The sequence below is a fragment of the Phyllobates terribilis genome, unplaced genomic scaffold (assembly GCF_046119375.1).
Source record: "Phyllobates terribilis strain yellow unplaced genomic scaffold, ASM4611937v1 Scaffold_2__4_contigs__length_985480577, whole genome shotgun sequence".
In the NCBI taxonomy this organism is placed as follows: domain Eukaryota; kingdom Metazoa; phylum Chordata; class Amphibia; order Anura; family Dendrobatidae; genus Phyllobates; species Phyllobates terribilis.
Window position 1 is genome coordinate 203,466,492 of NW_027362762.1, and position 13,435 is coordinate 203,479,926.

Sequence of the window (13,435 nt, forward strand, 5' to 3'; positions counted from 1 at the left end):
AATTTTCATTTTTTTCCAAAACTGTGTTGCTCAGCGGGCTCAAAGGTGTTCATCACAAGGAGCAGGTGATGCAGCAGAATCCCGAGTGGTATCTCCTATTTCTTTTCTGCCTCCAGCAGTGCAGAGGTAAGATGGGAAATGAGGTGTATAGCATTTTTTTTAAATACAATGGGGTGGGGGTTGAGAAGAAGTTGGGGGTAAACACCTCTCTCCTGGTAATCACCAACTTCAACTCTAGTTTTGGTCAAAACATTATTTCCATGTTTTATCAATCTGATTAAAGTATTTTCTGCCTAAACTGATTTAATATTCTTGCCCACTTCATATTTACAGTATTTAGCTTTCAATTTTCAGAAAATCTGCTGGTATTTTGTAATATGAAAACGATAGGTCTTCTTTAACATATCTACATCATGACAAAGCCGTCACCAATGGTGGTGTGAATGTCAGGGAGAGTCACGTGCACAGTTGTAAAGTTTAAAGTTATAAGGCTGTGTGCCCACGTAGCATTTTTCAAGCGTATATGCTGCGGAATTTCCGCAGCGTAAACGCTTGAAAAACGCATGTATATCCGCACCCCATGGTCCCCAATGGGATTCCGCAAGTTCTATGCACATGCTGCGGATTTTTCCGCAGCGTTTATGCCGCGTTCAAAAATCCGCAGCATGTCATTTAATTTTGCGTTTCCGCAAGCGGAATTGCCTTTGTCCAATGCATAAAAAACGCAAGGCAATTCCGCATGTGGAAAACGCATGATAAACGCGCGAAAAATGCGCGATAAACGCGTGCGGAATTCCGCATGCGTTTTTCCGGGAGAGGACTTGCATTTATGCAGCAGAAATTTTCTGCTTCATAAATGCAACGTGGGCACATAGCCTAAAAGTCACCATATTACTGAAAAGGTTAAAAGGTGTTATCCAGCTTTTTTAAAAAAAAAACAACTGATAGCCTTTGCTAGTGTAGGCCATCAATATGAGATCAGTGGGGGGTCAGTCTCTTGGCCCCTTCAAACAGTTGATTGTCTGAGATGTCAAGATTCGGACCCCCACTGCTCTAATATTGATGCCCAATACCAAGGATAGTCCATCAGTTTTTGTTTTTTTTAAATCTGGATAACCTCTTACATTTGCAGTCAGATGAAATTTATCTGTTTGATTTTGCTTTTGAAATTATTTTTTTTCAGGTTCCCTCAAAGTGTACAAATAATTGCAAAATTTAGTATCCCCAGTATTCTTCTATTAGTTTGTAGCAACGTGTCCTTCAGCTACAACAGGGAAACCAAGGAGAAACGAAATTCTCAGAGGTTTCACTGCATCCCATCAACCAGCTCCAGATTATTTTGCTGTATTCCAAAAGGTTTCTGGCCAAAGACAAGCTACAGACGGCTGTAAAGTGAAATTTATAGGTAGTGTTCAATGGACTCCTGGGGCAACCACAGTGAATTTGTTTTCCCTGTGGCTGCTCATTCAGAGCTCATTTGGGAATTGCAAGTTAATTATTTGCTTATTTACAGATGAACAGTTAAAAGGCGAGGACTCGTCAGAAAAGTTTCCTTATATATCTCCATAACAGCATGCAGATTTATCTTACTTAAGGTCTAGCTTTAAAATTGTGGTAAAGCCTAAACTGTAGTTTATTCACAACAGCTTTATATAACATGAAAAAAAACAAACACATTTTTCAGTTTAGTGTGCATATAAGGGTGTGGCCGCCCTTTCCTTGAGCTGGAAAGTTTGTTCGTCTTGCTTCCCAGGTCTGGATGTCCACTAGCTGGGTTCAGTCTCAAAGACCTTATGCACATGCATGTCACTTGACAAACTATAAGGTTTTAAATATTAGAGTTAGGACTGTCCCAAATAGGGTCACCGTGACGAGGTGGGATGGCTTTTGCATTATTTTGATCAAAATTATGTTAACTAAGTACACAATATTATTTTCATGCACTATTGCAGTTTATTTATTGCAGGGTATTTGTGCAGTGTGTTTCTGTCTTTGGTTTTTAGCTTTAGATAACATGTCTACTTCTGATGCAGCATCCTTTGCTTAGCTTTATGACTTATTAGTCTGATGCATTTCACAATAAATGCTATATAGACCACTATAACTGTTTGCATGTATCCATATGCCTGTCCACAGTGGGAAAATGATTCACAGGACAGGACCAAATGAGAACCTTTAGAAATGAGATGCTACATTTATGTTCGGTTGAAATAGGTTTAGTTTCTACCGTAAAAATAATATAATCGTGTAATATCTTACCATAGGTTTAAAAGGTCCATTTACATGTTAGCAGCTGTTGAGCAAATACAAATAAAAATGAACTTTTAGCCGAAAAGTCATGAATATAAAAAATACTCTATCAAAGGCAATGTCAGTAGGAACAACCCTCCAAATGGGCATGTATGTCATAAAAAGTTGACTAAAATGATACCTGTGATCCAATGTCTTATTCCAGAGAAATCCATGTTTTTCTTAATATGTAAATGAGCTTTTAAGATCTATGGGTTGGACATAGCTCTCCCTGAGAATCTGCCTCCAGAGCTTATTTTAAATGAAAGGGGGAGTTACCAGTGTGAGACAAGTCAGGTGAGCAGACTGTCAGTCATTACATGTCTGTTAACTCCCCCTTTCATTTAAGATCAGCTCTAGAGTAAGATTCTCAGGGAGATCAGTGTCTGGGACAGAATATGTAAATGAGCTGCTAAGATCTAAGAAAAACATTGATTTCTTTGGCATAAGACATGGGACCTCAGATATGAAAGTATCATTTTATTCAACTTTCTATGACCTGTGCTCATATAGATGGCTTAGGAGGATTGATCCTAATGGCAGATTTCCCTTTAAAAAGTGTGTTCTCACTTTTAGTCTTCAGGAGCAGCTCATCTACCTCTCGGTTTCCTGGCTGCTTGGGGGTGGGCAGTCCGGTCCTGAAGATTGATAGATAATACCACAAGAATGTTCGTGTGCAGATTCTGCTAGCACATTCAGCATTTTCTCTACTGCATGGGAGACTGAAGCTGGCTGGATCCAGCCAGCTTCAGATTGGTGCTTGCAAGCTGTCCATCTAGCCGTACTCTTTGGTGGCCGGTAAGTTAGTGAGCTGTACATTATAGAATTAAAAATCCCTGTGTTCTTGAGAACGGAAAGAATTTTCAAATGGGTTTTTTTTTTTCCTTCTTTTTTAGAAGCACTTTCCAATCTTAACCATTAATGAACACGAGAGAAGCCCTTTAAACCTTGTAAAATTTAATAGCTGTAAGAAAATTATAGAATGTTTATTCTATAGTACTTTTCGGGAATGGGTAGAGGATGTACCAGTTTAGTGGCATTTCTGCAAGTTCAACAAATTGAGACTAGGTGCAGACAACCTTGTATTCTCTCATCCAAGAGAATCAGGTCGATTATGCTAATCACACTCTAATCAGAGTGTGAACATAGTGTGCTCCAATTCTCTCGGTTGAGGAGAAGATGGAAAAAAAAAAAAAGTCCCCATCTTCTCCATTCTGTGAAATTCGGTCTGCACTCAGATGTAATTCAAGTGCAGTCCAAATGGTTTCTACGCACGCAATAACTTACATGGCAAAACGCCATCCAAATATCAGATCAAACTCTGGCATGCAGCGATTTTTTATTCTTTCTTTGGACTGGTGCAGTACGAGGAAAAAAAAAAATCTGACATGTGCACGGCCTCATAGAACAACATTGGTCCGAGTATGAATCAATGTTTTGTAGGATTGCAAACACGCTCGTCTGCACCTGATTTTATAATATTTATATATATATATACACATATACATATACATACACACACACACACGCACAGGGTGGTCCAAAAGTAGGTGGCCAGAAAATAACATCTATTTTGATTTATATATAAAATTATATTTACTAACACAAGCATAACATTGACAATTAAATTTTATTCTGAACAATAAGGCTGTGTGCCCACGATGCGTTTTTTTTTTTTTTTTTTTTAAAAGAGTTTCCGCAGCAGCAAAAACGCTGCAGAAATGCTTAAAAAACGCTAGGTAGAAGGCCTGCCATGTTCCCCAATGATAATCCGCATGTGCTGTGCACATGCTGGGGAAATTTCCGCTGCGGATTATCATTGCGGAAAAAAACGCAGGACTACCAATTATTTTGCGGAAGCGCTGCGTTTTCGCCACCATTGATTGCATTGGAACACATGGAATCCGCATCACTGTATATGTACATGCACATTCCATGCGTTTCAATGTGCAGATGGTACCCGGGTTTGGAGAAGAGGAGACTCTCCTCCGGACCTGGATACCATAGAACCTGTAAAAAAAAAAAAAAAAAAAAAAAGAATAAAATAAAAAATAAATGTTATATTTACCTTCTGGCGACCCCGGTCTCCTTATTTTCACTTGCCGGCAGCTCGCAATGGACTGAAGGACCTGCAGTGACGTCATAGTCATGTGATGGGTCACGCGATGCCGACGTCAGCAGGTCCTTCAGTGCACCGCGATCTGCTGGCAAGGGAGAACGGAGGGACGCAAGACACCGGGGGCCATCAGAAGGTAAGTATAGATTTATTTTTTTATTTTTAAACATTCTTTACGGTCACACTATATAAATCCATGCCGTTTGCATGGATTTATGTAGTGTGACCAAGATGTCAAGCACTTTCCAAGTGATGCTAAAATCGCTTGGAAAAGCACTTGATAACCCACATGCGGAAATGCAAGTGAAGAACGCTTCACATCCGCATGTCCCTGGCAGGAAAAACGCATGTACAATCCGCATGCGTTTTTTCTGCCAGGGGAGATGCAGAAACGCTCAGGAAAAATCCAGAGCATTTCTGCATCGTGGGTACATAGCCTTATACAAAAGCCCTTAAATTTTATCAATGCAAATGCTCAAACTGGTTTCCATTACAATTTGCACAGCTTTGAAGTCTACCTCTTACGCGTCGACAGACTTTTTTGCACAAGTCTCTTTGGGTATTAATTTCTTGAAATGCATCTCTTTTGAAAAATTACATAATCACTGACACTTTTTGGTTTTCGACTATAAACTTTGTCCTGGAGTACTCCCCAAACGAAAAAATCCATTTGGGTCAAGTCTGGTGAACGTGCCGGCCAATCAAGTGGGCCTCTTCGGCCAATCCATTTATTAGGAAATGTTTCATCAAGATACTCGCGGACTACTCTTGAATAGTGTGGAGGGGCCCCATCTTGTTGGAAATAAAGGTCATTTGAATTAGGCTGTTGCTGTAACTGGGGAACAACTTGATTCATTAGAATTTCGAGATACTTATCTCCTGTGACTGTTCCATCAAGAAATATTGGTCCTAAAACACCAAAACTTGAAATACCACCCCAAACATTGACACCAGGCTCATTTAATTGTTGCTCTAATGTTAAATGCATGTTCTCATTATACCAGTAAATACAATTATGTCTGTTAATATGGCCGGATAATTTGAAAGAAGCTTCATCACTCCACATAATGTTACCTAAAATTACTGGATTTTCTTCAATTTCGTTAAGCATAATCTCACTAAATTGCAGCCGCCTGTCTGGATCATCCTCCAATAAACCATGAATTAGACATGGACGATAAGCTTTCCACCCAGTAGATTTCAGGATTCGCATGATAGAAGCTCGTGAAATTCCCAATTCCAAAGAGGCTCTTCTGGTGGACTTTTTTGGACTCTGAACAAATGTTTCAGCAACAAGTTGTTTATTATCTTCTGTACAGACTGTTTTGGGTCGACCAGTTTTTGGAGCGTTAAGGATTGAGCCAGTGGCATTGAATTTGTCACGAATGCGATAAATGGTTTGTCTCTTTGGGGCTTGAGTACCAAATGTTTCAACCCAATTGGCTCTTACGGTTTCAGCATTTTGAGATTTCCAATACTCTGTTAAAATCCATTTTCTTTGATTTGTATTTACGATTATTTGCCATTATGTGTTATCTGAAAAGAAAACAGATTTGGGGGAGATCCATCTGTGAAAACTAGATCTGTGAAACTGGCTCAGTTGCCCTTAGCAACCAATCAGATTCCACCTTTCATTTTCCAAAGAGTCTGTGAGGAATGAAAAGTGGAATCTGGTTGCTAAGGGCAACTGAGCCAGTTTCACTTTACACCATGTTTGATAAATCTCCCCCTTCATAACTATTACACTTTCTGTCCACCTACTTTTGGACCACCCTGTATAACACACACACACACACACACACACACACACACTGCAGTCAGTAATGTGCATTAAATACGTGTAGGGTCCATCACTAGATAGAAGAACTGAGCCATTAAATGGTACCAAGGTATAGACATGACAAGGAGTACATAATTTCTATGAGTGTCTTTCACCACTAATGTAATGATGTACAATGCAACGTTATATTGTGGTACAGTGTTAGCCAGAAAAATCGTTGTAAATACTTTTATGCCAATAATGACAACAGTATTCTCGGAGTGATACCTTTATTGGCTAACCAGAAAAAAAAAATCAGGCAAGATTACAAATTAATTCATAAGACAAAATGCACAACATTTGAGAGATATTACATGTTGTTGGTTTTGTGCCTTTTATCTTATGAATTTCTAATCTTATTAATTTGTAATCTTGCCTGACGAAGGAGCCTCTGTGCTCTGAAAGCTTATCTATCTATTTTTTTTTTTTTTTTTTATTTTTTTTTTAGTATTTATTTTATTTTTCTGGTTAGCCAATAAAAGGTATCACTCAGAGAATACTGTTGTCATTTTTGGCATAAAAGTATTTACACCACTAATATAACAAACTTCCAGCTACTAAAAATGTATAGGTGCCTCCATTAATTTACACATAGAAAAGCAATTAATAAGGGATAGCTGGATACTATTACAGCATTTTTTATTCAATATATTAAATATATATTAATCAGAAAAACACATACTGTAAATCCAGTAGGATACACAAATATAAATGTTTCTATTCAAAAATTACACATATTTACACACAGTCCAGAACACTGTGAAAACCATAGTGACCATAACAAGGGGTAGCTTTGTATTTAATACTATATACAGTTCACACTTCATTATGTACAAGACTTTACAAACTGGCTGTGACTGAAATGGGGTCCATCCCTCTCGGCTGGTTGCAAGACAGATGGGATAACAGAGAGAGGAGGTGGCGCCTGGTTCTCCAATCTATTTTGAAACAATGTCTTTTTACAAAGGAGTGCTGTAAGAAAGGCAGTATAGGAGTCCAATGAATTCTGCAAGTATTTAAAAAAATACTTTAAAGTGAAACAAAAGATGAAAACACAAAAAGTCTGTTTTTTTAAGCCAAAGGCACATCTGGATATTATAGAATAATAAAAATGAAGTCTTCAGATAAGACCCAGAAAATCCCAAAAGACAAAAAGGATATACTGGGTTAGGCACCTAAAAATCAAAGAAAAAGGTTCCACAAGTTTGTAACAGGATTCTCTGCTGTCCACACGTGGGTTTCCTTTTCTCTGTATGTGTAAGAACAAAAGAAAAGTGCAGTGCTGGTTTAAAAGGGCAGTGTGTCCATGAAGATCTTCTCCACAATAGGAGGAGGTGGAACAAGGTCCTCTAACTTCAGGTAAAAGATACGCTGGAGACCCTGCGTACACAAGGTGCGGAGCTCGGGAAGTTTGCCCAGTAACTTGGACAGACAGTTGGATCGGTTCTGCTCAATCAGGCTTGATGGTACATGCTCTTTAAGGCAATTAATAATCTTGCTTTGCAGCTCTTCTACTTTCTTGGATTCTTTCAGGCCATGTCTGTCTGTAATAGAAGAATATTTAATATTAGTAGATGGAACATTTACAAAGTGTGCAGCATAGATTCATTGCAGTCTATCCACTTTGTGTTTGCCATCAATGGAGTAGTCCATATAAATGAGAAGGCGAGTCATAGTAAAAATCAAATACATAATATTAAAGGCTGCGCTCTCTGCACTGGCCTCATACTAAATGTGAACCCTTGCATCCATACAGATATATCTCACAGTGTATGTATGAAACGAGAATAAAAGGAATAGATAAGAAATAAAAAGGCAGCATGCAACTATTATGAAGACAATGCAGACCACACATTGATCTACACCTTGTGTTAGTTGGCCACCTATTTATATTTTTAACTCCTTTTAAAAAAAGGTACCCATTCACTTAACTGTCATCTGAATGCACTTATAGCTGCCAACTTTTCCTAATGATATCACAACATACATTCATGCATTTTCAATGGGGAGAGGTGAAGAAGGCACTGCCAGACACCTCTGGTGATGGCCTATTTCCAGTGGCAACAACAAGATCGAAAATGGAGATTCAACATGCCAAGTCCTTCTCTCCCCTCCCCCGTAATAGAGAAAAAGCAAAGATATCTGCCAGTAAACAGCAGTATGGACCGCCTGAAGTCACTAAAATATGCATCGTCCCTTTCCAACTGCTAAGCTACAGTCTTCAGTGTAGGAGCGCGCGTCAGAGGGTCTTACAGCACTCGCTCTTACACTGAAGATGGTAGCTAAGAGTAACAAGCAGGACACTTCATATTTTAGTGTAGCCCGCAGAACAAACTTTGGCCAGTCTGTACAGTGGGTTAGCGGCAGAAGTGGCTAAAAGAGGGACTTAGAAATATTATTATACTGCAGTGTTCTGTACTATAATCAACATCTTGTTAAAGTGGAGGTACGCTTTAAGGGCCCCTTTAGAGCCAGTATTACTACAGTATGATAGTACGGAACAAAACACCACGAGGTCACACCAAAATAAGATGTCTATGTAGGAAAGCAGACGGAAGATTCATTGAAGAGATGGCTATGCAGGAAAATATTCAGTTTCCGGGAGTATATACACCCTGAAATGAGTGACTGAAACTCCAAATAAAAAGGATAATATTTTACTGTAAAGCCATGTTTTTATTAACCTGTTCCCGACATGTCGATTTTATGTTTGTTTTTTTCCTTCCTCCATGAGCTAGAACTTTAGTTTTCTGTCAACATAACTGTATGAGGACTTGAAAAAATTCCACATACAGCAAAATAGCAGAAAAAGTGCAATTCCGCAATTGTTCTTTGGGTACTTTATGTACAGCTCCCATCATAATGATAACAATCACCTGGAAATAGGATTACAGCCATATCAAACATGAATAGGTTTTCTTTTTATTTAATTGGTGAAAAACATTATTATTATTTTTTAGTGTGATACGAGTTGAATAAGTGTTTGTTTTTTGAGCCATAAGCTGATGTTTTAATTCATACCATTTGGGGGTAGATACAATGTTTTGATCGCCTCAATGCAGAGTTTTGATCCCCTGTCCCCCCTTCCCCCGACACACACCATTTACTGATCAGGTTCATTAATTTTACACTTTGATATATCAGACTTTTAGGAATGCATCGATACCACATGTGTATTTTTTTCATTTCTTATCTTTTAAGGGAGGTGATTTGAACTTTAATTTTTTTAAAAACATTTATTTTTACTGTATTTGTTAGTCCCCTTAGGGGACTTAAACCTGTGATTGGCCAATCGCTTGTGCGATATACAGCAATACCACAGTATTGCTGTAAATAGCAAAAATTATGGTCTCGCTTTCACAGAAGTACAGTCATGACAGGCATCTTCAGCCGACCCATCGCTGTCACTGCAACCCATTGGCGCCCTGAAAAATCACTTTGCAGGCGTGTCGATTGATCATTTGAACAGCGTGCCCCTCAGGACGCGTGCTGCAATTGCTGCAGTCACAGATTGACAGCTACAGGCGGAGCTCTGCTCCACATGCGGCTGTTAGAGGTAAATGATGACAGACTATTACAGCCATAATCTGCCGGCAAAGATGCGCTCTTAGTTCCTGAGCCTGCATCAAAGTCGGCATATAACGTAACAATGCGTCACATGTCGGTAAGGTGTTAATGAATCTTCCATTTGCTCTGCAACACTGACATCTCATCTCAGGATCTAGAAGCGCCCTCATGGTGGTTTTTGTCCATACCAAAGTATGTTTTCTTTCCCGACATCAACTGTCAGGGAAGAGTCTTAGATTTGTAGTTTGGGTAATCTGTAGGAATAAGGGAATTTCAACAAGAGAATTGTACCATAAAGATAAGATTCTCAATATCTTTGTCCACAGAAGACAGAGGATAAAATTAAAAAGTGTAGTTCCAAGTTGAAGCACTTATCTGCAAGTAGAAATGTTCTAGCATAACCTTTGGGCTTACCTGTGATGATAACAAGAGCAGAGAGACAGGAAAATGATGGGACGTCGATGTTCATACGCTGGAGGCTGTGTGAGAAGTCAATGATTGAATCTATCCACTCGCCAAACCCTCTGACACACTGCGTTCGATGAAGCACCACGCCATTACAGAAGATCAGCTTCCCCTCCTCAGGTTTCGAGCTATTGGTAGAAAATAAAGTCAAGATTAGACAGAGTACTAGATTTTTCCTACCAAATAATCTTCCTAAATAGCAAAACTGATGTTGAGAAATCATTTTATAAAAGTTCCTAAAAAAGGATGTCAATTTAAAAAGAAGACAATTTAAGGTGATTTGGTCCAAAGTGCTTAATAACATTAATTCTACCTTTTGTTTTTATTCATTACTTTAGAATATAAATTAGCTAAGATTTTTTTAATACAAATTAGTGACAACAAATTGGACCCCATAAATTTATATATAACCTTGCATCATCTTATCTTCCTCAAGGAGATTGCGATTTCGCCATCATGCAGGTAGCTACAGTTTTATATAAAGCATTTCTGCATGTTCTGCCTGATGTTCAGAACAGGATTAACAACCCAAAAGGAACTAGGTTTTCTAGCATGTGACAGCTGCTTTACCTGTAAGCAAGTCGAAGGATGAAGAGTTCCAGGAAAGAAGACTCCAGAAGAAGATACTGGTCTTCCTTCGGAAGTTCTACAAAGCCCTGGATTTTCTCTGCCCATTTGCGGATGACTTCCAAAGAACCAGAGAGAAGGTCGTAGAACTGCTGCACATCAACAGGATTCTCCTTCTCCAGTAGAACGGGGACATTCTCTTGGTACTAATATGAATAACAGTAACATAGGTCATTAGACTAAAAAATAATTATACTGCATATTATCCAAATCAATATGGTTTATTCCACTTTGGAAAACCTTAATCATGACTTACCTGGGAGTAATCCAGATTGCTAGAATTGGGGATGGTGTCTATGTGCGCCCTCACCAGGGAGTTGATGAGACTAACTGGAGAAGAGTCTGAAACTTGTCTTGGTTTTGACGGAAGGCGACCCCTCCTGCCCTTCAAACTGTCTGTACGTACAACTAAAAAAAATGAAAAGTATTCCAGGTTACTACAAGCTGGGAAATAGAGGACCAGAAATTTGGTAATTTTTTATGGAAAACCAATGCAAAATTATCAAAGCATCTGTAACAAAGGACTAAAGTTTTTATTTTAGGTACAAATTCTAGAATTATTGTCAGCCAGTGAGAGATGGTATCTACCGAAAAAAAAAGGTTGCCTGACTGAAAAAAAATTTTTGGCTTGTTGGTCAACATGCAGGAATTGCTGCTCAGCAGGTGAGGTAGGTTACCTCCGTGACCAGTGGTTGGCTGGATGGCCATTCCCACCATGTCAAATGGGACCATGAAGCATCAAAAACAGAAGAGGCGGGAGATCAGAATAGATGTTACTCAAATTTTTCTTATTTTTTTTTTTTTTTTTTTTTTTAATTGACCAGCCAGTCAACCTTTCTAAAGATGAAATAATTTTCCATCTATTAACATTTCACATTTTTGACCCAATTTTTATAAACTCTCCCTCCAAAATTCAGCACTTTACATGAGTAAATAAATTCTGCAATTTGTACACAAGCATATTTTCATTACATGTGAACACTAAAATGGGAATTTATTATTGACACGTGACAAAATATATGAAAGTACATACCTTCTTTTACCATTCCCACTGCTAAGCATTTTTGAAACCGACAGAACTGGCAGCGATTCCTGCGCCTTTTGTCCACGGGACAGTCCTTGTTAGCCAAGCAGATGTACTTGGCATTTTTCTGTACAGTCCTCTGTGGGGAGAAAAGGGAACAATTGTCAGGGGAAGCAAGATGCCAGACCAACACAAAGCCCCGTCTGTTCCTATTTAATTTAGGAACAGTCCGACACTAGAGAAATGTTACAAATATCAAGTTGACATTTGGCTCCAAGCAAAAGGGAGTGATTCACCTATCTTAATTAGCTGAGCATCTCTTCTAAAACACCTGATTTGCCTACAACACGGATGGATTAAGACCAAAAAACGCAAAAACAAATTTGGGGGACAGCTGAAACTGTAGAGACACTTTGATTACTGCAAATGTAGAGGACATCAGCCTGAAATTAGCTTCTCAGAAGTCGTTTGTAGCAAATAGAGATTTACACGGGCCAGAAAGCAATAACTTTGGACTGTCTGACTTAGGACGCAATCAGATATCCATATAAATCGGTCTGAGAGCAGACCGCAATGCACGGACTGGCTGCAGGTCTCCCTACCCAAATGTGACAGCTTCATGTGTTTCCATAAAGCTCTCACACTCAGGTCGCGGGACCAGTGGCCAGTCTGTGCATCGCGGTGTGATCTCGGACTGATTTATACAGACATCTGCATACATCCTAAATGAACGACAGAAGTAATGGTCTTTTCAGACTGAATTTGACGTACTTAGGAAATAATTTACAATACTTGTAGACAATTACTACCAACTAGTTTCCTTAAGAAGACATATTGGCTGCTTAATAATTCTAGATGGATATGTCAGTTTCCCTCCATATAGAACTGAGCGATAATGTATCACTATGAGACGTGTGATAATTTATGGAGTATGGACATATGCATAATTGACATAAACGTATGAGAATTTTAAGGCTCTCTCTGCACACATTTTTTCAAAAAATTAAGTAGGCTACTAAAGACTTCTTTCTGTATGCAGTATATCATTCCCACTAAATTCACCGAGTACCAGGGTACACAAGAATAGATCCACACTACAAAACTCATTGTGTATGATTAATGTAGACTACAGGATTCTAGTTCTCAGATCTAGAGGGCAGTCTATTTCACATCGGTCCAACACCTGCTGCCTAATGGAAACTTCTACTCTTCTATCCGCTGTATAATTGGTGTTGGGTTCCTCCTCTTATCCCCCCGCTTGCCTGAGCTCAATCCTTTCGGTTGACGTTCGGAAAAGGCAGCAGGGATGATCAACTGCTGTAAAAGCGGGCCAAGAAACTGTACACGGGTAGGACAGCTGGTTTTTAACACCATAGGACAGTTTTGGGACGAGCCCCTTTTCTTCATCCCTAGGAACGCGTATCAGCTGTAGTGCAAAGACAGGGTGGCTCAGAACCAAATTTATGTGCCAAGACCACCTGCCAAGTCTGCAGGGCAATGAGCACATTGGGAGACTAAGAGGTGAGGC

At 39.1% G+C, this 13,435-nt stretch overlaps 1 protein-coding gene across 2 annotated transcripts in view; it reads right to left on the reverse strand.

The window, feature by feature from the left end:
• Positions 1–6,827: 6,827 nt before the first annotated feature.
• The window catches only part of NR4A1 (nuclear receptor subfamily 4 group A member 1), a 68,672-nt gene continuing 62,064 nt past the window's right edge, over positions 6,828–13,435 (reverse strand). For both annotated transcript variants that reach the window (XM_073663823.1, XM_073663822.1), the window contains exons 3-7: positions 11,917–12,046; positions 11,140–11,291; positions 10,827–11,029; positions 10,206–10,384; positions 6,828–7,768 (exon numbers count right to left, since the gene is read on the reverse strand). In XM_073663823.1, coding sequence (XP_073519924.1) covers positions 7,512–7,768; positions 10,206–10,384; positions 10,827–11,029; positions 11,140–11,291; positions 11,917–12,046 — 921 coding nt within the window. In that variant the 3' untranslated portion in view covers positions 6,828–7,511. The remainder of the gene's footprint in view (positions 7,769–10,205; positions 10,385–10,826; positions 11,030–11,139; positions 11,292–11,916; positions 12,047–13,435) is intronic.